The sequence below is a fragment of the Condylura cristata genome, unplaced genomic scaffold (assembly GCF_000260355.1).
Source record: "Condylura cristata isolate star-nosed mole 26May11 unplaced genomic scaffold, ConCri1.0 scaffold00008, whole genome shotgun sequence".
Lineage (NCBI taxonomy): Eukaryota > Metazoa > Chordata > Mammalia > Eulipotyphla > Talpidae > Condylura > Condylura cristata.
In genome coordinates, this window is record NW_004567109.1 from 28,445,793 (window position 1) to 28,468,776 (window position 22,984).

Here is a 22,984-nt window from a genome sequence, read left to right on the forward strand (position 1 = left end):
TTTACATTTAGATTTGTCATCTGTTTTTTTTTCTTACTCCATTATTCTTTTAGTCTTCTATAGCTTTTTTTTTTTAAATTTATTTATTTATATGTACAAAACGGGTGTAGTCCAGAGGTGAGGGTGGTAAGAGGATTCACCAGAGACAGAGTGGGGAGCAGAACAGGCAATTGAACTAAATACACTGCTGAGGGTAGCAATTACTGGGTCAGGAGAGGTCTGCCATACCATGTGGGTCATTCCCCAGGCCGAGAGGATGGAACTCATGCTGCAGTGGCTGTTATAGCTTCATAGTGCTGTGCTTTATCCCATTGAGCCTCCAGGGAGTCCTCTGTTTTTCTTGTTTATCATCTGTTTCTATGCATCTTCATGAGAAAGAAGCATTTTTAACAGTTTCTTTGCAAAAGTTTGTTGAGTTCCAAACTTCAAACTTGAGCAAGAAAATTTGAAGCATAATTCCATTCTAAATTGGGACCTGAAGGATGTTATTAGAAATAGGACTAAAAATCCTAAATTCCTTAACGCTGATTATTGTTCTTATTAACTAGATTGTCTTCTGTGTTGTTCAAATTCTCCAGTCTTTAAATTTTTGTAGTGTTTTTGTTGTTGTTCAGTTTCTCAGGATTTTATTTACTCTTTTCCAAATAAGGAAAAACAATCTCAGACAATTTTTGATAGACAATGACTTTTAATGACAATAATAGAGTATTATGTCACAATTTGGTTTAATAGCATAGACGATTTGGAGTTTAACATGACTCCATCATTTCTTCAGTAATGTATGTGTGTGTGTGTGTGTGTGTTAGAGAGAGAACAGCATTATTATTTATTATTTGGAAATATTTGAGAAGCAAAGAAAGGAAATCTGCATTTATTACTAGCTTGTTACTATAAGTAATTTACAGAATATGGGCTACTCTTTTATACTTAATGCTAGAAAGCTACAAAACCCGAAGTTGTCATAACTGTCTTTAAGTCCTATGAAAGTGAACCTTTTCATGAAATGTTGACCTGAAATTCTAATTTGAAGATAAACTTTTCCTCTTAAAAAAAAAAAAGGGGCCCTCCCTGGTGGTGCAGCTGGTTAAAGCACAGCACTGAGAAGCTAAAGCCACTCCAGCATGAGTTCTATCCCCGCCTGCCCCAGAGGCGACCACATAGTGTGGCAGACCTCCCCTGACCCGCCTGCTGCTCCCCTCAGCAGTGTACTTCATCAGTCTGCATGTTCTGCTCCCCACTCTGTCTCTGGTGGGTCCTCTCACCGCCCCTGCACCTCTAGCCTGTACCCCAGTTCTGTATGTATAAAAAAAAATAGTTAAAGACCTGACACTTTACATTGTAAAAGACCACTAGATCAGACTACAAATCTATAGTTCTTTACCCCAAGTTAAAACTAACATTCAAATAAAATAAGTGTCTTTGTATAACAGGCTTGGGGAAGCATTCTTTGTTTTATAAAAGGATAGTAGAATTAGTTTAAATGCAAGCTTATCTTCCCTTGAGAATTGTGAATAGGTTTGTGCAAAATTTTCCAGATTCATTTGCTTTGTGGAGCAGAATAAAACCAGTTATATTTCCAATCTAATGGGTTTTTACCAGTGGTTCTATATTATAGCACCAAGGTAGATTCTGTGAGTTAATTTGTTAATATGATATGCTTTTCAGTTCTTAGTATATGCTAGGAATATACTGAGCTAATCTTTAAAAGCAAATAGTCTTGGTGGAGGTAAATAGTGATAATTAGGATATAATTGAGTAGTTCTTTTGATACTAAGTTTCATTTGATTTAGTGCTTATGTACTGTTATTATAGACTATTATTCCTCTTTTAAATATTTTATGATGGTATTTTAATACAATTATGAAATTTTGTTTAAAAGCACAAAAAGTTTCTAGAAGTGGGAGAGGAGTTTCCCATTTCACTTGGCATTGTTGTAATTGAAAATGAATGGGTGTATTTTGAGTTGGTTATGTTTGTTGAATGAGGGGTACCTGGGAGAAGAGGCTGCAGCTATTTCTTCAGCACTCATTTATTTAATAATGTCCAGCTCCAAGACATTGAGTTCTGAAAGAGGATGGGAATAACAGTAATACAAAGATAATTGAGCCTACTGTTTACCAAGGAGTATAGACAGGCAACTTTAATACGGCATAATAACTAGTATGGTAGGGAGTGTAACAAATTATTTCTGGCCATGGGAGTTGAATCAGGAAAAAGTCTATAGAGGAATTAGGTAAGCATGAAGAAGGAAAAAATGTTTTTGTTTTGTTGCTTTTTTTTTTTTTTTGCACAGAATATGTATTGTTACTAAAACAGATTTGTGTGTGTATGTGTACCTCCTGCCATTCATAATGTTTAGGAAAAAGGTGTAACATTGTCTAAGTCAGATGCCTGGGTAAGGGAGATTTTCAAGCTCTGCTCCATATACTGTAAGCTCACCACAACCTGAATTTAAGGTAGAAGAAGATGTCATTTTCAGAATCTGGTCTAGACCGCCTTTCTTTTGATGCAGAAGCAGTACAATTTACAGGATGGTTAAAGTGAAACCATCCTGTTTGTTGAGATAAGACTAATGCTGGGGGAGGGAGAAACCACTTAGAAACCTAAATGGTGGTTTTTAGTCTTGTGGGCTGTGGTTAATCTCCTTACTTCACTGATTAAAGGATTGTTTTCAAGCTCCTTACTGTTTCTGGAAGCACTGTAAGACATATTCCTACTAAGTAGAAGACATGTCTGTATTTTGCTGACAAATATGACCTCCTCCCTGTGATCACCATGTCCTCTAGAGTCTGGAAATTCTAAAAATATAATTGAACCTAGACAAGAATAGGCCTATAAGAGACATATTAGCATTTTTTTCTCCTCTGGCAAGAAATGCAGGTAAACTTGAAATTTGTTTGTTGTATAGAAAATGAAGAGATGAAGGTTTTACCTAAAAGCTTTGAGGCTTTCAATTGGAAACTAGAAACTACCTCATCATCCATGAGGTATTCCGAATGCTAAAATGAATTAGGGTAAATGCATAATTCTGAGAATATTTTTGCTTGTAATTGCCTTTTTTTTTTTTAATTGAAAACCTGGGATAACCATTCTCATTCTCAGTGGTCTCCCATCTTTTGAAATGGTAACTTCTAAAAAAATAGATTTTGGTATATGAAGAGGTATGTGATACATATGGGTTTACCCTACTATGATAAAAAAGTTCTTTAAAAATAAAAAGAGAATGAGGGAAAGAACCTTGATTGCTTCCGTATTGTCTTCCCTGATCTTTTTCTGTGGTAGCGAGCCTTCTGTAGTTCACAGCAGTTTGTGCCTGTATTCATGTACTTTATTTTCTCTGTATTATAGCTGTTTACATGCTAGTTAGTTATTTAGCCTTTTTTTTTACATTTTGAAGATTAACTAGATTAGTTATTTGGTGGAATGTTCTATATTCTGGGTTTGTCTGTTCCTAGTCAGATTTCTTTATTTTCATTTACCTCTTTCAGTGTTTTCTAGTTAATAGCATGGCACCTCATAGTGTTACTATCACATCTGTGAATTGGTTCCATTCAAAAGGGTAGAACTAGAAAATTTGATGGTGATCTTTTGATAATGACTGGTATTCTCTGGTTTCTTTTGGGAAGTATTTTTGAGTCAAAGGCTGAAGCTGGGACTTTTCCTAATAAGCCTTTAGATCTTAATTGTCTGTCTTGATCTGTGATTTTTAAACCAAATTTGAATTTTAGACTGAGAAATGGTACCAATAAGATTATAGTTACTATAATCTTATTTTTTAAAAGCACCAGAGGGTTGAGGATTAACATGTTCGTTTTTACTTTGCTTGATTTACATTTAAACTTAATTATGTTCGTGCTCAACACTTGCAAAGAGATGAAAGTAAATCATTGTATTCTCAAAATGTTGTCTTCTGTCTACCTGTTTCAGAATCATCTAATATTGATTCTTATCTTAAGTGACTCTAGTCTTCCAGGAGATTCTCAAATTTACTAAAATGTGAAACACACTGGGTTAGAGTTAAGGAGCATAGAGGAAGAATGGAAATTATAGTATAATGTATGTCATATTAAAGGTACACATAAAGTGCTATGAGTAGGTTTATTTCAATAATCTATAAAGCATTTTCATTTGTACCTGCTAATTCCCATCCTTAAATGATTGGATGTGTGAGGAGAATGGGGAAAGGGAGAAATAGAACTATAAATTTTGTCTCTTTATCTCTAGGTGATTCTAAAATTAATCATCTGTTGCAGTCTATTAATCTTTTATTCATTGAATGTTTTTGTTTTTCTTTTAGTCCAAGGACAAAATGATGAGAGGCTCTCGCAGAGGATGTGTTAGACTCAGAGTGAGTATTTATTCATTTTTATTAAAAACAAATTTGAAAGCAAGAAAAAAATTATATTTTGATGGAATTATGGAAATCCAAATTTAGTTGAGCCTCCATATTTATTTGTTGAGCTAAGCCGTTGAGCTCAGAGAAAAACAGATTTCTTCAAAGTCATTGTTAGTGTCAGAACCAGGACTAGAATCAGTACTTTTACCCAGATTTAATGTTATTACTCATGACCTACTGTAGATACTGCCTTTTTTTTTTTTTTAATGTCTATTTTTTTTTTTTAATTTTTTTTTAAGATTTATTTATTTATTCATACAGAACTGGGGTACAGGCCAGAGGCTCAGGGGCGGTGAGAGGCTTCACCAGAGACAGCGTGGGGAGCAGAACAGGCAGATCGACGAAGTACACTGCTGAGAGAAGCAGCCGGCGGGTCAGGAGAGGTCTGGCTCGCCATGTGGTCTCCTCCCGGGCAGGCGGCAGGCGGGAATCGAACTCATGCGGAAGTGGCTTCAGATTCTCAGTGCTGTGCTTTAACCCGCTGCGCCACCAGGGAGGGCCTTAATCTCTATTTTTACAGATAGGAACAGGGCTGGAAATTAAATGAGTTGTGGTATTGGTGATAGAACAGACAATAGAAAACACTCTGGAAAAAACCCTCATGTTAGCTGCTTCGTTCCAGTAGAAATAAATGCAGCCACATCTATAATTAAACATTTAGCATAATTTTAAGCATATAATGTGTTTAGGATAGTATGTATACAACATTATTATTTCATCATGTGATCAATTTAAAATTATTAATGAGCTCTTTGGGGAAATTAATTTTTATTTACCTTTGACTGAGCTAACACTGTTACCCTTTTTCCATGCTAAGTCTTCAAAATTCAGTGTATCTTTTACTTTTAGGGTACATCTTAGTTCAGACTAACTGCACCTCATATTCCTAGTAGCCATGTGTAGCTGGTAGCTACCTTGTTGGACAATGCAGGCCTTTAGCTTCGTGACACTTTCAATTGCTTTTTAGATTCCACCACTGTCCACATAACTAAAGGAAAGATAGAAGGCATGACTAGGGGTATAGTTTCTAGTTGTCCATTGTATCTAGAGAAGGGGCTACCTCTGTCATAGGTAGGTAATTTAGCTTCTGGTGGACTTCTTCAAATTCCTGTTGTTTTCGGCCATCTTTTTTTCTGCATCTTTACTTTTGAAGATATAACTGCATTTGGTAAACATATTACTTCCTTATTGGCAGTAACTTATTGGTAAAAATGTGAAAGAATGGAGAAATAAAATTATTTTAGAACAATTCTGGGACTAAGATAGAAATAAGATGGTAAATTTGCAGGATGAAAATAAGATAGACCTGTTTCAATCAGATGGTGTGTATGTGATACTATAAAGATTTTTAAAAATTCATCTTATTGTGTATTGTACTTTTTTCTTCTCCTTTGGTGATTCTTTGTCTTCTTGATTTTATTCCTTTTGTTAGAGCTTGCTATTGATCTCAGTCACAATTCAACCTGATACTGTTTTGTTGGCTTGAGAGATAGACTCAGTGAGAGAGACTTGGACAGAACTGTGTTAATAGATAGAACTCTTCAGTTGGATTCAATCTGCATTTGGGCCACTAACTCAATTGTTCCATTGTACACACTCTTTTAAAAAATAGTTTCATTAATTAGTAGTCCTTCTGACTATTATTTATATTATAAAATAGATGTTTGCCATTTACCCCGGAAGTCTTTTTATGTGCCCCATTCGATTATTTATCCCTTCTGGTCTCCTAAAAGTAGCAACTATTCTATTCTATATAGATATATATGTTCTATGTACTATTCTATACTTTTATTTTGCCCACTGTTAAAATCTTGCTATCTTTTGTTTGCAGCTTATCTATTAAAGAATTCAAATCCTTTGACCTGTAGAAATTTTTCATAGTGTAATAGGAGAAAAGTGTCTCCTTGTAAAATTATTTCTGAATAAAAATTGGGCCCTCCTTGGTGGTGCAACAGGTTAAAGCACAGCACTATAAAGTTGCTTGGAGTCACTGCATTATGAATTTGATCCCCGGCCGGGGGCTTACCCACATGGCATGGCAGACCTCTTCTGACTCTTCTGCTGCTCCTCCAGCAGTGTATTTCAGTCCATCTGCCTGTTCTGCTCCCCACCCTGTCTCTGGTGAATCCTCTTGCCCCCCCCCCCATACCTCTGGCCTGTACCCCAGTTCTGTATGCATAAATAAATCTTTAAAAAATTATTTCTGATAAAAATTAGAACAAAATGTTTGATAAAAATTAGAACAAAATGTTTGAATATCACTATTTTCTAATTCCCAAATGAGTTAATTGTTATAGATACTGAGCATTAATAGTTGCTAATATCAGTGCATGCTGGCATAATTCAGCTTGTTCCTCCACCCATTTTTTTTTTTTTTTTTGCTTTATGAAAGCTGGATCCAGAGACTCAGGTTTGATCTCTTTGGCAAGAAACTGAGTAATGGCATGTTCTTTTATCAAAAGTATATAATGTATAGTTTTTAATATATTGATATTAGCAACTATTGATGCTCAGTACCTATTCCAATTAACTCACTTGGGAATTACAAAATAGTGATATTTTAACATTTTGTTCTAATTTTTATCAGAAATAATTTTATAAGGAGACACTTCTCCTATTACCTAGTGCCCAGTGGTACAGATCAAATAGGATGGAAAATGCTTTATTATTTCCTGTTACCCAAGTTTGAAGATGATGAGTTGACTCATTTACATTTACACAAAAGAATTGAAAGCAATTATTTGTGAATTTAATTGAAAATACAGATATATTGTAAACAGATAATATATTATATATAGCAACATTGCTAAGAGGTAAATGCAGTGGCCATTTCATGGATGAATATATAAACAAAATGTGGTATATACATACAATGGAATATTATTTAGTCTCAAAAAGGAAGGAAATTTCTGACACATGCTACAACATGGATAAACCTTGAGGGTGTTGTGCTAAGTGAAATAAACCAGTCATGAAAACACAAACACTGTATGGTTTTCATCTGAAATACCTAGAATAGAGAAACTCATGAGACAGAGTAGAATAATGACTTCTAGGGGTTGGGTGGAAGAGAATGGAGCATTTAGTGTTTAATTGGTAAAGAGATTCAGTTTGGGCAGTGGTGATGGTGGCACATCAATGGTGAATGCCCTTAATTCACTGAATACTTAAGCATGTTTAAATGATAAAAAAAAAGTATGTATATTTTACAATTAAGAAACCCTACTTAATTTTTAAACTTAAGTTCTGTAGCTCAGATATTTCACAAAGGTTCTCGGCTGACAGTCTCACAGACTGAAATCAAGGTGTCAGCCATGCTGGGCTCTTGAGGCTCAGAGAAAGAATCTGCTTCAGATTGTTGGCAGAATTCAATTCCTGGTGATTGTAGGACTAAGACCTTTGTTTTCCTGCTCCGTGTTAGCAGGGGTATGCCCTCAACACTGGAGGGTGTACATAAGGATGCCATGACACCTGTCATCAGGCCATTACTGCACATTCAAGTCCAGCTAGTGCTTTGAATCTCTCTTACTTTCCATTCTGCTACCAGCTGCAGAAAATACTGCCTTTAAAAGGCAGTGATTGGATAGGTCAGGCCCACCAGATAATCTCTTTTGCTTTTTTTTTTAAGTTATTATTTTAGTGATAACTCATGTTATAATATCTCCTCCTATTCAGTTGCCACCCATATCCACCATGCCCAAAGGGGAATAGATTTTACAGGGCAAGCGCTATTTAGGGTTATTTTTAGAATTCTGCCTACTAAACAGCTTGACAGAGAAGAACCAGATGTGCCCATGTTTAAATTTTATTTTGCCCTTTTCTTTGCTGGCTGAAAGAGGGAAGTTATGTGTACAATTACTAAGTCAGAGTTTTCTCTTTTTTAGAGTGGGGGGTATAATATACTTGCCAAACTTTGTGAGGATTAAACAATTTGGCACATAGATGTAAACAATTAAGTAGTAGTGGTAGTAGTGATGGTGGTGGTATATGTTAAGAAATTGTGGTTTTGAAAAGCTGGACTGCCTAAGCTTCCTATTTCTGAAATGTCTAGAGAGTTTGTTTGCAATGTAGGTTTCCACATCCCACTCTTTAGACATAATATTTTAGAATGGAGTTTGGAACCTTTACTTTTAAAGATATTCTCTAGGTAATTGTATTGTACAGCCTAGTTTGGGATCTTTGGTAGAGCAGAAAGAATCAGAGACCTGGAGCTGAATCTCACTCATCCCTTACTGACTCTGTGCTATTGGTTAAATTTAACCTCCCTGAGAATAACATTATTGTTTCATCCATCCTGTGTTCCAGACACACTGTGTACATTGTTGTGTTCTCTCACTTTGTGTTTTCTCATTTTTCCTGACAAGTTTTTCTTATGTCAAGAATGTTTTATCCGGCAAGCTCATCTTTTAAGAGAATTTGCAAGTGTTGATTCTCCTGTAAAGCATTCCTAATCCACATCCTTTCAGCTGTTTAGATCCTTTCCTCTCCCCTCATCTACCTTTTCACAGTATTTGTCACTTCAGCTCTGAACATACATATTACGTGGCACAACATGTTAACTTATCTGTTTTCCCTACTCAATAGTGAGTTTCTATCCACTGCTTTAAGTGTCTAGTACTTACGTAGATATTTAAAAGATAGCTATTGTTAATAATATTTTATAAAAATAATAAATGTTAGGGAATTTGACTTTACAATAATTTACATACAAAACAGCCATGGAAAATCTTAACACAAACATTAGCTAGTGGTACGATGTGTTTTCTGACAAAGGAAAACAACCATGTGGTTTTAGGCTACATAAACGAATGGGGAAAGGAAACAGCAGTTGTTGAGGAACCTTTTTGGATTAGAAACTGTGCCAAATGATTTTCACATGCATTCTCATGATAAACATGTGAGGTAAATATTCATTTTATAGATGAAGGAACTAAGACTGAAATTGCTTTAGTAACTTATGAAGTCTCACAGTAAGTGATGAATCTGGCATTGAATGTGGGTCTCTCTTTTAAAAACCAAGTTAGTCCTTAGTGTTACCAGGCTCTATTCTTCTTGAGTAGAAAGATTATTAATATAGACAATTTACCTTGGTTCAAAGGAGTGTAAATCCACTGGGGGAAAGCAGAAGTAAACATTTATTTCTCATCTTTCTTTTAAGGGGGTAATAGATGTTGGTGGCAAAGTATGCACCACTAGATGGTGCACTTGCCTTGATGGAAAAGTAAAATGTTGGTTGCTTACCGGGAGATGACTCTCCTCCCCTCCCCCTGCATATATTAGCCAAAAGCAATATTGACATTCCCAGCTAATAACTACAACGTGGAAAAATGGCAACATTAAGGGCATTTTGGGATAGAAGTAAAAACAGAATATAAGATGTGGGATTTGAATCTCAATTCTACCATTTAATAGTTTGTGACTTCAGGTAAATGTGTTCAGCTTTGCGTCTCTTTTTCTTTTTTTCTAGAATGAGCCTCATGACATTTACTCATAGAATTATGAATATCAAATTAATTAATATACAGAAAAATCTGCAGTTTTTGGGATGCATAGTTTTTTTTGCAGTTATAAGGAAAATTTATGTTTAATATCTTAGGACACAGTTTGTTCATATTTCAGAAATGTTCTTTTATAAAGAATTTATGTACTTAGGTTAGTAGACAAAAAATCTTGCAAATAATATTGATATTGAGTGATTGCTTTAGAATCTGTGTAAACATTCAAATATCCATTTCCTTGTGGCAAACAGCATAGGGTCATATACCAAATATGAGCAGTTTGTAGCGTGAGCCCTGTATAAAGTGAGCCCTATATAAAGTGAGCAGTTTGCAGAGTGAGCCCTTTATAAAGGGGCTTTGATCACAATGAAATAAATTGATGCTACTGTGTGTCCTTTAAAAAAAATAGTGTAAAAATATAATAACTTTCAAGAACTTTGTAGTTATTTATATAGTATATATTAAATAGTGTATAAAGAGCAAATATATGTAATATACCTGTTCAGTATAAGGAGAGAGAGATGAGTGAAAATGACTGCACTTCTACACATTCATTTATAATAAGTATGCTCTTATGAGAATGTAAGTTATTGACAGTTCATTGAACCAAAAGTATACACTAGTGCCCTAGCATTCAGTTCTGTGAAGTAGCTGTCTTTTTAAGCTCATAATAGCAGAAGGTCAAACATTTGGGGAATCAACATGTATAGAGTAAAACAGCAAAGCTGCAAAACAAATTTACAAATGCTGTCAGAGGAAATGAAAGTTACTGAGAAGCCCAAGATACAGTGCATTTTACTAAATATAAGCTATTTGAAAATGCCTATAAACCGTTTAACATTAACTTTGGTCATATATCTTCCATCTCTCACACCCCCCCCTTTTTTTAATCTATAGGATAAAAATGCTGAGTAAATATGATTCATAGCTTCTGAGTTTAGTAGTTCACAAAAAATGAAACACACAATATATTATATCTTAACATGCTAATTTTTCTGTTTGTGGGGAAGGTCATTTGTAATTTAAAAAATAATTGTCTCTAAATTTTTAATTCAAAAAATATTTCTGGGTTTAGTGGCTATTTCCTTTTTTAATTGAGACAATATTGGTTTACACTACTGGATATGTTTTAGGAATCAAGTTCATAGCTTTTCATGTCATGCTAAAGCTAAAGTGATCAGAAACCCTCTCAACAGTCTTTTGTGCTCCACCCATCCTTTGCTCCCTCACCTTCCCTACTTAACCTCAGACCTGCAATCAGAATCCGAGGGTTTTTTTTTAAATTATTATTATTTGGCTCTGTCTGTTTCTGTGCTTTGTTTCCTTGTATTCCACATATGAGTGAAATCATCAGGTATTTATCATTCTCCTTCTGATTTGTTTCACTTAGCATAATTTTCTCGTTTCATCCATGGCAAGGTTTTATTTATTTATTTATTTTAAATAGCTAAGTAGTATTCCATTGTGTATATAACCACATCTCCCTATCCAGTCATCTGTTGATGGGCATTTAGGTAATTTCCTTGTCTTGACTATTGCTAATAGAAACATAGTGAACATAGGGGTGCATATATTTTCCTGAATTAAAGTTGTATAGTGTCTGGGTAGATACTTAGAAGTGGAATTGTTGGATCCTTTAAAAGATCTGGCTTTATTTTTTGAGGAACTTCCATATTGTGCAGAAATACTGCACAATTTATATTCCTCCAACAGTGTTCCTTTGCAACTAGTAATTTCTTTAATTACTGGTTGTTATTGTTATAATTAATAATTGCTGTTGATAAAGATGAATCTCAGATTCTGAAGAATTCTAAAGGATCTTAGGAATTTTAAGTCTTGGGTTAATTATGTTAAGCAAAATTTTAATGCTAAATATATTGTAAGTTTTTTAAAGATTTATTTTATTTATTTATGAACACAAGAACTAGGTTGTAGGCCAGAGGTATGGAGGTTGAGGGGGTTCACCAGAGACAAAGTGGGGAACAGAACGAGTTGATTAAATGAAATACACTACTGAGGGGAGCAGCGGATGCTTCATAGTGTGAGACTTTAACCCTGCACCACTAGGGAGACCCAAAACTGATTTGGTTTTCGGAAGCTTTTTAAGTTTTGTAGTTACTTTTCAGTATGTTATGTTATAAATTTTCAAAAACTGTTAATTTATTTGTCTTAACTTTTTTAGTCACCAAGTGAAACAGTATTATGCCTCTTGTGCTGACCATCAGAGTTGACTGATTGACTAAGGACTGTGTCATTTGCTCTCTTGTTCTTTTAGTCTATTAAAGAGAGATCAGCAACGTACCATGACAGATTATTAATAGTTTTAGCATTGACTTCTTTTTCTAGTGCTTTATTTTGTGGCTTATATGTCATTATTATTATTATTTTTATATATGACACCTATGGTATATATCTTATAATCAAGGAGATTTCTTATAACAGATTCAATAAGGTATGATTTTGGGGGTTAAGAGTGATCTTCCAACAGAAAGATCACTAATTGGGAAAACATTTTCTCACACAAGAGTAGCGATAAAGTACTGATCACAAAAATATACGGAGAACTGATGAAACTCAACAAAAATAAAGTAAACAACCCCATCAAAAAATGGGCAGAAGAGCTAAAAAGACACTTCTCCAAAGAGGAAATGCAGATGGCCAACAAACATATGAAAAAATGTTCAACATCACTTATAATAAGGGAGATGCAAATTAAAACCACAATGAGATACCACCTCACCCCAGAGAGAATGGCACATCTTAGAACAACTAGCAACAACAATTGTTGGTGAGGATGTGGAGAAAAAGGAACTCTCCTGCATTGCTGGTGGGAATGCAAACTAGTACAACCACTATGGAAAACTGTTTGGAGGTTCCTCAAACTGCTAAACATGGAGCTTCCCTACGACCCAGCAATCCCACTCCTAGGTATCTATCCAAAAGACACAAAAACACTGATTGAAAAAGATACTTGTACCCCCATGTTTATTGCTGCTTTATTTACAATTGGAAAAACATGGAAGCAGCCCAAATGCCCAAAAGTAGATGACTGGATTAGAAAGATGTGGTACATATATACAATGGAATATTACTCAGCAACCAAAAAAGAGAAACACATGTCTTTTGCAGCAAGTTGGATGGAGCTGGAAAAGATCATGCTTAGTGAGATAAGCCAGAAAGAGAAAGAAAAATACCGGATGGTTTCACTCATAGCAGGAGTATAATGGACCAGGCGAGAAAATAACAAAAATAATGAACAACCATATACCAGAGACATTCTGTGGGGGCGGAGTGGGGAATGGGATCAAAAACGGGGGGAGGGGGGAAGGGAGGGAAATGCACGGGACTATGGTGGTGGCACAGGGGTGATTTGGTGATGGGAAACCCGCGGGGATTACAGTCGAGATGGAAAAAAAATGTGCAAAATGATGTAAAAATAAACTTTGTAATAAAAAAAAAAAGACCTCAAAAAAAAATGGGTAGGGGCTGTTTTATTTTTTATTGAGCGAACACAGGTTTATCACAATGTATATTATTTAAAGGGGGGAAAAAAAAAGAGTGATCTTCCTCGAGGAGACCAGCAAGATGGCAAATGAAGATACCAGGTTTATCTCCACATATTTACAACCAATTACACCTACACTCTGACCTCTAAATGATGAATGGATGGTTATTTCATGATCAGAGTGGTAGCATGACTCAAAGGGGTAGGAAAAAATGTGATTAACTGAGTTTGGAGCAATGCTGGCGCTGTCCAATTTGTGGGAACTGTGAAGGTAGCTGTTGTATGGAGCTTCTCTGCTGTTGTTAACTCAGGAGTACATATGCCCATGTTGGACTATAAAACCTGGGACTATACTAGAGAAGAGGGTACATAGAGACCACTGCAGAATAGGTTGTACCACTGGAGAATACACAATTAAGAGTGTGGGTAGTGACTATTAGCTTGAGCCTATGGTTCCCAAGAGAGAACAGTGAAGCCAGCATTGACTGGTAAGAACAGAATAATCATCTGTGTCTCCTTATACAAGAGGCTGTTATTTGCAGCCTAAGGTTTTGATATGGGGAATATCTGACTTACCTCTACTTACGTAAGTTGAGATAGCAACCACATTAAGTAGAGTTTTAAGTAACTGCACTTTAACAATAGAAACAAGTGCCCCAGGGTAAAGCTCCATAGACAGAAGGCAAAGAAAATAATTCCATCATTCACTAATCTCAGTATACTCTAAACAAAAATCATTAGAAGCAACACATAAGACAGTGAAAATGTTACCAAAATAAAACATAAAAAAAGATGAAAGACATCAAAAGAACATCAGAGACATGCTAAGAAAATAAATGGCAGCAAACAGTTTTGTTTCAATAATTTCTTTAAAAGCGAATGAATTATATCCATCAATTAAAAGGAATAGAGTGCTTATGTGAATTTCAAAACAAAGTCCAACCTCCTGCTCTTTATATTGTCTAGAAGACAAAAACTACAAGTAAAAGGCAACCAAAAAATTAGAAACTACTCTAACTATATGAAACAAAAGTATTTCTAATTTAAAAGTTAATAAGAAATAGAGATGGACATTACATTGTGATTAATGACCTAATACAGCAGGAAGGAATAACACTTACAAAAATATTTACAAGTGATGGAACATAATGATGCAATTATTAATAGAACTAAAGAGCTACACAGTAGCTCTGGCAGCTGCACAGTGATATAAGGGAGTTTTACTGAACATCCCCTTGGAGTAGTATTAGGTATAATTTCTGTTGTCATTTCATTATGAAAAATAAATCTATTGATTCCTGCTTTTTAAATCCAATAACTTCTTTGTAAACATCACTTCTTTGAATTTGATACTGAAAATGTCTCCCTTGAACATTTGGACAAGATGTAGACATCTGTTTTATATCTGTGATTGATACATTGGTGAACTTTAGTGCTGTATTTCCTAAATTTTTAAAATATTTCAGTATTAAATATTAAATATAAATGAAAGTGATGACAAAAGGTACTATAGGAATATGTTAACCAAAAGAAAGCTAGGAGATTGCAATAATGTCAGACTTAATAAGCTAAAAAATAATTTAAGTTGTTATGGAAAAAGAGAACACCAAGAAGTAAACATTAGCTAACCATAGATAACCATACTTTAACAGAATTAGAATAAATTAAAAGCCCATAGCAAAAACAGTTGCAATATATCTCTCCACACATACTTTTAAATATTTCATTGGTGAAAGTAGAAATCATAATGGAAATAATGAAATATTTAAACCTGAATGGTAATGAAAGAACCATATGTCAAAACTGCATCTGAGACAATCTATGATTTATAATCTTGTATGCCTATTATAAAACAAAAATTGAAAATTAATGAACTAAACATTCGATTTAAAAAACTTGAAAGAATAGAATAATGATAAAGAAAGTAGAAGAAAATAACAAAGGAAAATTTTAGGCCAGAGTCCTTTACTTGTGTAGATGTCACAATCATGAATAAAATACAACAAACAACCCAATAATACATAAACATAGGTATTATGTCCAGTATGGGAATATTAGATTGATAATTTAAAATTTAGTTAAAGTAATGGTCTGTATCAACAGATTAAAAGAGGAAAACTATATGGCCATCTAAAGAATTGTGAGGAAATCTTAAATAAAGTGAAACATGCATTCTAGGCTATAAGCAAGCTAGGAATAGAAGAGAATGTTTTTAGACTAATAAGGAACATTTACTAAAATGTTACAATATACTTAACAATGAAACTGTAAAAACATTGTCTTTAGAATCAGCACCATGACAAAGGTGCCTGCCTTTGCTGCTTTGTTAGATATTATATGCTGGAATTCCTAGTGAATGCTGTAAATCAAGCAAAGGTACAAGATTTATATATATATTATGCTTAGAATGAAGAATCAAAATTAGTATTTGTAGGTGATGTTTCTGTAACTGTAATAGAGATCCTGGCAAACATGTAATACAGAATAAGAAACAAAAAAATTCAAAGAAGAAACATTAGAAGGGGAGAATATGAAGAAATATCAATATGAAGAAAACATGTAGTGTTGTTCTATATGACCACAATCAATTAAAAAAGATGTATAAAAAAGAATTCTACTTGTTAATAGTAACAAGAACTCTAAGTTAACTTGTAAAATATTTTACAAGGTAAATGCATTCCTTTGATGGAGAAAAGCTATGAAATATCTGAAAGATGAAAGGAAAGCATGGATATAAAAAATGTCCCATTAGATTTAATAACATGTGTAAGTCTATTTCCCCTAAATTAATGTATAACCACTCATGATTCCAATCAGAGCTACTGTTGGCTTATTAAAGAACCTGACAAAGTGATTCTAAAAGCCACTTTAAAAGGTAAAGGGGCAGAAAATTTTGAACAAAAAAGGGCAGCTTCTTTGCCATTCCAAATGTAGACTTTTTTTATGAATGCAACATTGTTAATTGAAACAATACTATATTAGTATACAAGGAGAAAGGGAGAGGTTACTGGCGCAGAAGAGAAAGCTCAGAAATAAACCCACACATCTATGAGAATTTTATATATATTTGTAATACAAATCAGATAATCTCATTAAATAAATATATCTAGGTCAATTGGCTTTCCAGATAGAAAAAATGAACTTATTCCCTACCTCATGCTAAATACAAAAATAAATTCAAAAGGCATTAGAAATATAAGTGAAAATTCTTGCTTATAACAGTAGAGAATGTTTTTGGGATATCAAGACCCAGAAGGATATGGAAGCACAACTATAAATGAAAAAATACCACAGTCTAAAAGAAAAATCCATGGAGAGAAAAAGAAGCATTTACAATGCATACAATTTACAAAGGATTAATATCAAGAAAATGTAAAGAATTCCTCCAAATCAGTAAAGACAAAAAGAACACCTAAGAATGTGCTTGTGTACAAATCAGTAAAAAAGACAAAATAATGCCCAAAAAGATGATGTGGAAAAAATATGTACTCAGTTGATAAAAAAGGAAGTGAGAAAGGCAATAAATGTGAATATATTCTTATTCTCAGTGATGGTAGAGAATGTTAAGAAAAACTCCTGTAAGATTATGTTTTCGTCAGATTGACAAGGATATATCAAGACTGATTATAACTTGTGTTGGCTGGTTATATATAGGATAAGAATATAGGAGCTCTCATACAATGCTGGTTGGGATGTAAATTAGTAACTACTTAGAAGAGCATTTTAACAGTTTTAGTGAATTGAAGGTATATCCATCTTTACATAAAAACAGAACTCCAGGCCCTCCCTGGTGGCGCAGCGGGTTAAAGCACAGCACTGAGAATCTGAAGCCACTTCCGCATGAGTTCAATTCCCGCCTGCCGCCTGCCCCGGAGGAGACCACATGGCGAGCCAGACCTCTCCTGACCCGCCCGCTGCTCCCCTCAGCAGTGTACTTCGTCGATCTGCCTGTTCTGCTCCCCACTCTGTCTCTGGTGAAGCCTCTCACCGCCCCTGAGCCTCTGGCCTGTACCCCAGTTCTGTATGAATAAATAAATAAATCTTAAAAAAAAAAACAAAAAAAAACAGAACTCCATAGTTTTCAGAGTATCTGCTTGACATTTTCTTGCAAAAGAATTGCTAGGAGACATATATAGGGCTGATTATTGATGTGTTATTGGAATAGGAAAACTTAAATATATTCTTCACAGGGGAATTGATACACTATAGTACATAATGGTATAGACTGTTTAGCAAATAAAAGGTACCCATATTCTTATTGACATAAGGATTGGATTGAAGAAATACAGCTGTTATTATTCACAGCAACTTAATTAAACAATACAAAAGCCCCAAATAATTTATAGATATACTACTGAGCACTTGAAATGTGACTAGTATGACTAAGAAACTTACTATTTAAATATACATATGTGACTAGTGACTATCAGATTTAGGTGAGATATTGGCATGGTGAATGACTGATTAAAGAAGAATTACGATTTTTTAAAGATTTATTTATGCATACGGAACTGGGGTACTCACCAGAGGTACAGAGGGCGAGAGGATCCAGAGACAGAGTGGGGAGCCAAACAGGCAGTTCCACTGAAATACACTGCTGAGGGGAGCAGAGGGCAAGACAGGAGAGGTCTGCTGTGCCATGTGGGTCATCTCCCTGGCTGGGAATCAAACCTGTGCTACAGTGGCTGTGGTGGCTTCAAAGTGCTGTTCTTCAACCTGTTGTGCCACCAGGAAGGAGGGCCCATGAAAAATGAAGGTTTTTTTGAGTTTAACAAATCAAGAAACTGAGAAGCCATGGTATCAGATGAGTTGTGCTTCTGTATACTGAAGAATGTTGAGCTAATGGCAAGACCCATTTGGCTTGGGAGCTTGTTAACTAGGTTTGTAGAGTGTTTAAAGAAACATTTGGTTAGAGATGGGGAAAGTATAATGGATCAAAAAGGAATGCTTCCTTCCTTGTAGGTTGTTAGAGGTATTTGGATAGAAGTGTTTCTGAAGCAGAGCTTGGGTAATAAAGAGGCATTGAAGGAGAAAGTGTCCGGAGAGAAAGAAGTGGTCAGCAGCAGCAATGCTTTGAATTGGTTGCTGAACAGCAAAACCAAGAGCAGTAAATTGATCATTGGTGACATGAGAGAACGTATTTCGGTGCAATGGTGGGGAAGGAAGCTATTACAGATTGTTAGGAGTGACTGAAAGGTTAAGGCAGGTCAGTTTTCCAAAAGCTCCTCTATGAAAGCAGTGGGAAAGGAGGTGGTAGCTAAAGGGAGATGTGAGTTTGCTTATATTTAACAAATGTTGAGGAATTGAAATTGAGGAAGGATAGAAAAAAGTAAAATTGCTTGGCGTTTTATTTTCAATGTGTGGAAGAAATATTTTGTTTATCTCTGTTGATGGGAGGAGAAAAGGACCCAGTGATAACAGTGGAAAGGTTTTTTGGGCCAGATTTTGAAGTCTTGAATGGCTTATGAAGAAATACTGGACTTCAATAATTATTGAAGAGTTGAGGAAAGTTTATCTGGGTCTACTATAAGAATCTCTGCTTTAGAAATATGACTGGCACTAACAAAGACTGAACTCTAAGGTGGCCAGATTGAAGGCAGGCATATTACATTACCAAGCAGGAAGTTGAGAACCTGAATTGGGGCAATAGCAATTCATGGGATGGAAGAGTTTGCAAATTTGAAATTATAGTTCAGAGGTAGCATGATCACAATTTGTGGTTATGGAATAGTGGAGAACATGTGTAGAGCTTGACAGTTTCTATCCGAGTGGTAAACTTATGTTAAGGTCTGCTCCCCCCCCCAAACAAAACAAAACAAAACAGTAGGCTTTGGGGTTGGTGTGATATAAAACAACTTGGTTGAAATACAATACAATCCACCTACCATACAATTCACTCCTTTAAAGTATACAATTCAGTATTTTCACAGAGTTGTACAACCATCACTACAATTAATTTTATAATGTTTTACTCTAAAAAAAATTTATGATCTCTTTTTTATGTATTCTCTTTGCACAGGTGAAAACAACATGATTTAATCCTTGACACTCCCCCCTACGCCCTTCCCCTTTCAGGCACAGCTGACATTACACAGACACTGTTTTTTTAACATATAGCCTTCATGTCTGGAGGGTATCAACAAATATTTTTTGAGAATTTGCTATGTTCCAGACTATTCTAGGTGCTTGGGATAAATTTTAAAAAGAAGGGCTTCTTCACCACATAAAGAAACCCATGCCCATTGATAGTCATTTTCCATTTTACCCCAAGCCTCTGTTCACCATCCACCTCCCCCCACCCAAGCAACTACTAATCTCTATGAGCAAGAGCCATTTGCCTATTCTGGATATTTCATGTAAATGAAATCATACAGTGTAGAGCTATGTTCTTTCACCAAGCTTAATGTTTTCAAAGTTCATCCATGTAATACCATTTTTGCTTTATATGCATCTCTTTACTTGTTTTACCTCTACCCTGGAATAGGAGTGCCCTCATGGCAGGCACTATTGTTAAATGTTTAGGGTTCTATCTAGCACATATATTTATATTTGGTTATGATTTGTTTTTGAATTTAGTTATGACATCAGTGGGTGTGTCAAATACTTACAGATTAGAAGATTAAATGAATTAAACATAACATTAACCAGAATAAACTCCTCCCATGCATGCTTGCCTACTAAGGTGTATTTATTATTTGCAGTTATGAAATATGCTGGTACCATGACAAAGATTCTGGTTCTGCCATTAACTTTTTGAATGACCTTGGGTAAATTATACTCTTTGGAGATATTTTTTCCTTATAGGATAACAATCCCTACTTGATCTGAAACTGAGGAATGACTAAGGCAATCCAAGTAGATGGGGTTTGAATAGAGTTAAGGTTCAGACAGCCTCTGGGAAGAAATGTTTGACTTTATTACCTAATTTTCCTGGGATTAGAGTAGTCTCCCTAGATATTCTCCCCCAAGCCCCTACCCTTGGGATTAAGCATTTAACCCCTTGAATGTTTCAAACTCTTTTTAAAGGTCTCTGGTTTTGCTTGTGGCACACTGCTGCTTTTTTCACCAGTTTGCGGCATTTTACCTATCCCATGTTCTAGGCTTTCTTTCTGGAATACTTAAGGATACTGACCAGTAGACTCCTTTTTTTTTTTTTTTTAATAACTTCTTGTCTTTTACATTAATTACTGCATGTAGTAATAGCAAAAATAAATGAAGTTTTAAAACCCATCCCACCCCCTTCTGGAAAGAATTTATAAGTGCAGTCTTCCCATCCCCCCTCTTTTGTTCATGCTTTTAAATAAAACATATATACTATGTATAATTTAGAGCTTTGTATAAAAGTAAAAACTATAGTCCTAGACTTCCAAGATGTCCTAGTAGTTCAGTGGTAGGAAGCAGACATATAATCACAGTACAGTGTGGAAGCTGCAGAAGCAGAGCCATATACATGTGATATGGGAGCATTTAGAAATAGTGTTTGGGGTGATGTTTTGAACCTGGCATTTATACACTAATGCAAACACAGAAAAAATCTGATGAAGAACACCCGCTTTCTTTGAGCCTCATATCAACAAACTGAGGTGTAGATTTCTGGCTCCCGTTTTCGAGAGCAGTCTAATGTAGAAGGCTTAGTGGCTGGCTCTTAAACACAGAACCTAGACTCAGCTTCTGTGTTTCTCCCCTCTCCCTTCCACTACACCCATGCGCCTTAAGCGAGCATTGAAAGTCCCATCCTTGTCCTTTAGTTGTTCTTCCTTTAACAAAACTGGAGTCTCAGATTCCCTCTTTCCCTGTCTAACCTGCTTGCAGTGTTGTCGGCGCAATTGAGCGTTTCAGGACTGTAGCAGTAGTGAATATTGCTGATGTCATTGTTTGCCTTATTGGGATTTTGCTCTTTGTTTCACAGGGAGCTGTGATTGGTATAGACGATGAGGACGACAGCACCTTCACAATAACTGTTGATCAGAAAACCTTCCATTTCCAGGGTGAGCTGAAAGAAGAGATTTTTTTTTCTTTTCATAGTCCCAACTGCTTTTATCTCTTTTGGGCTGTTTGCTGGATGACTTAAATGGTTTTGCAACTGAGCCTGCATGGATGAGTGCACAGGAACGTTCTGGATGAAGTGGTACTGCAGGTTAGGCAGGGATTTGTATCTGCAGTGGATACAGATCTATTTGAAACGACTGGATCTGGCTGCAATTGGAGATTAAAAATTTAAAAGATAAAAATCAGTGAAGGGGAGAGTAATGGGCTGCTGCTGCTGCTGGCTTGTTTTTACAGAAGGTTGCTGATCTTTATTGAGGAGTTTGGTTCTGCTCTGCATGAAGAGTCTAAAGACTGTGAAGGTTACAGTGTTTGTCTGTGTAAACCTCAAAATGTAAATTAAATTGAAGCTAGTTGCAACCTTTAGTTTAAAGGTTTTGCTTTGCTTCAAGAACTGCAAGTTTTTGTCCATTTCATCTGCATTTCTGTGTTTTGTCTGCCAGCTGTCATTTCTCTGCTATTATCCTTTTTATAGTTAATCACACCAATGCCATCTGCCACTGCTATGTTTCGGCATTGCATGCTATGGTTCACCGGTAGAAAGGGTAAGGTACTGTATGATCATTCTCATTTCATCTTGCTTTGAAAACTCTAAACCAGCAAATAGAAGTAGATTTTAATGGTTCTGTTCTAAATGTACCTCTTATCTATTAGCAGTGTCTATCAGCTTTGTTACCAATGTTTTTGCTATTTTGCCTATCTAGAGTAACCTCTATTTTATGTTTAAAGCAGTCCAAAGAACTTAGAGAAGATTTTGGAGATGTTAGCACTTTCTCTGAATGACGAGTTACAATGCACTGTGATAAAATCTAAGTATATCAAGATAAAAAAAAAGATTAAAAAGATAAAATATTTGTTTTTGAAGTCTAACAGTGACCAGATGTGTCATATGAGATATCTAGGCAGCTATTGTTTGCCTGAACTAGAATGGCATATTGCAATTTTTCTTTATTATCTTGTTTAAGAAATTGACATATAGAAATGAAGCTCATATTTAATAAAACTAAACCAATATAAATAGTGTGATTTCTCATACTTAAAGGAAGAAAATTTACTCATATATTTCATTTAGAGCTGCTTAACAAATGATGTTCTCCTGAATTTTCCATTGCATTTGACTTTATAAAGACATTTTAAACCTTATTATTATTATTAAAGCTCAGGGCCCTTCTTTTCTGGTTATACATAAAAGTTGCTTATAAAGTAAAGCAGATAATGACCACTTATTGAAACTCTTTACTTGAATTAAGTTGAGTAGTTTAATACATTCGAAAGCTATAGATGCAGGTGAAGACTGCAGTATGGAATTCTCCCCTCTGCAGTTAGTAGGTGACATCTCATTTAGACTTCTAGAAGCTGTATTGTTTGCGTGTTTAAATTAAGAGGAGACCTAGGCCTCTAGAGGATAGGCGCCTTGACTGATTTATTTTTAAATTATTTACATTAAATTGATCTCTTTAACACTTCCAGTTTTATGTAGGTTGCTTATAAAACAAACAGCTCCTTTAGTGAATGATTTAACAGCAAAAATAAAAGTTA

The 22,984-nt window shown here is 35.2% G+C and overlaps 1 protein-coding gene across 7 annotated transcripts in view; it reads left to right on the forward strand.

The window, feature by feature from the left end:
- Positions 1 to 22,984, forward strand: part of OSBPL9 (oxysterol binding protein-like 9) — a 120,224-nt gene that overhangs the window by 11,268 nt on the left and 85,972 nt on the right. For 5 of the 7 annotated variants that reach the window (XM_004678996.2, XM_004678997.2, XM_004678998.2 and 2 more), the window contains exons 2-3: positions 4,298 to 4,348; positions 21,309 to 21,387. In XM_004678996.2, the coding sequence (XP_004679053.1) occupies positions 4,298 to 4,348; positions 21,309 to 21,387 (130 nt within the window). Of the gene's footprint in view, positions 1 to 4,297; positions 4,349 to 21,308; positions 21,388 to 21,793; positions 21,991 to 22,984 lie in introns of those variants that run through there. The other 2 variants (XM_004679002.2, XM_012722260.1) reach the window with 2 other exon arrangements.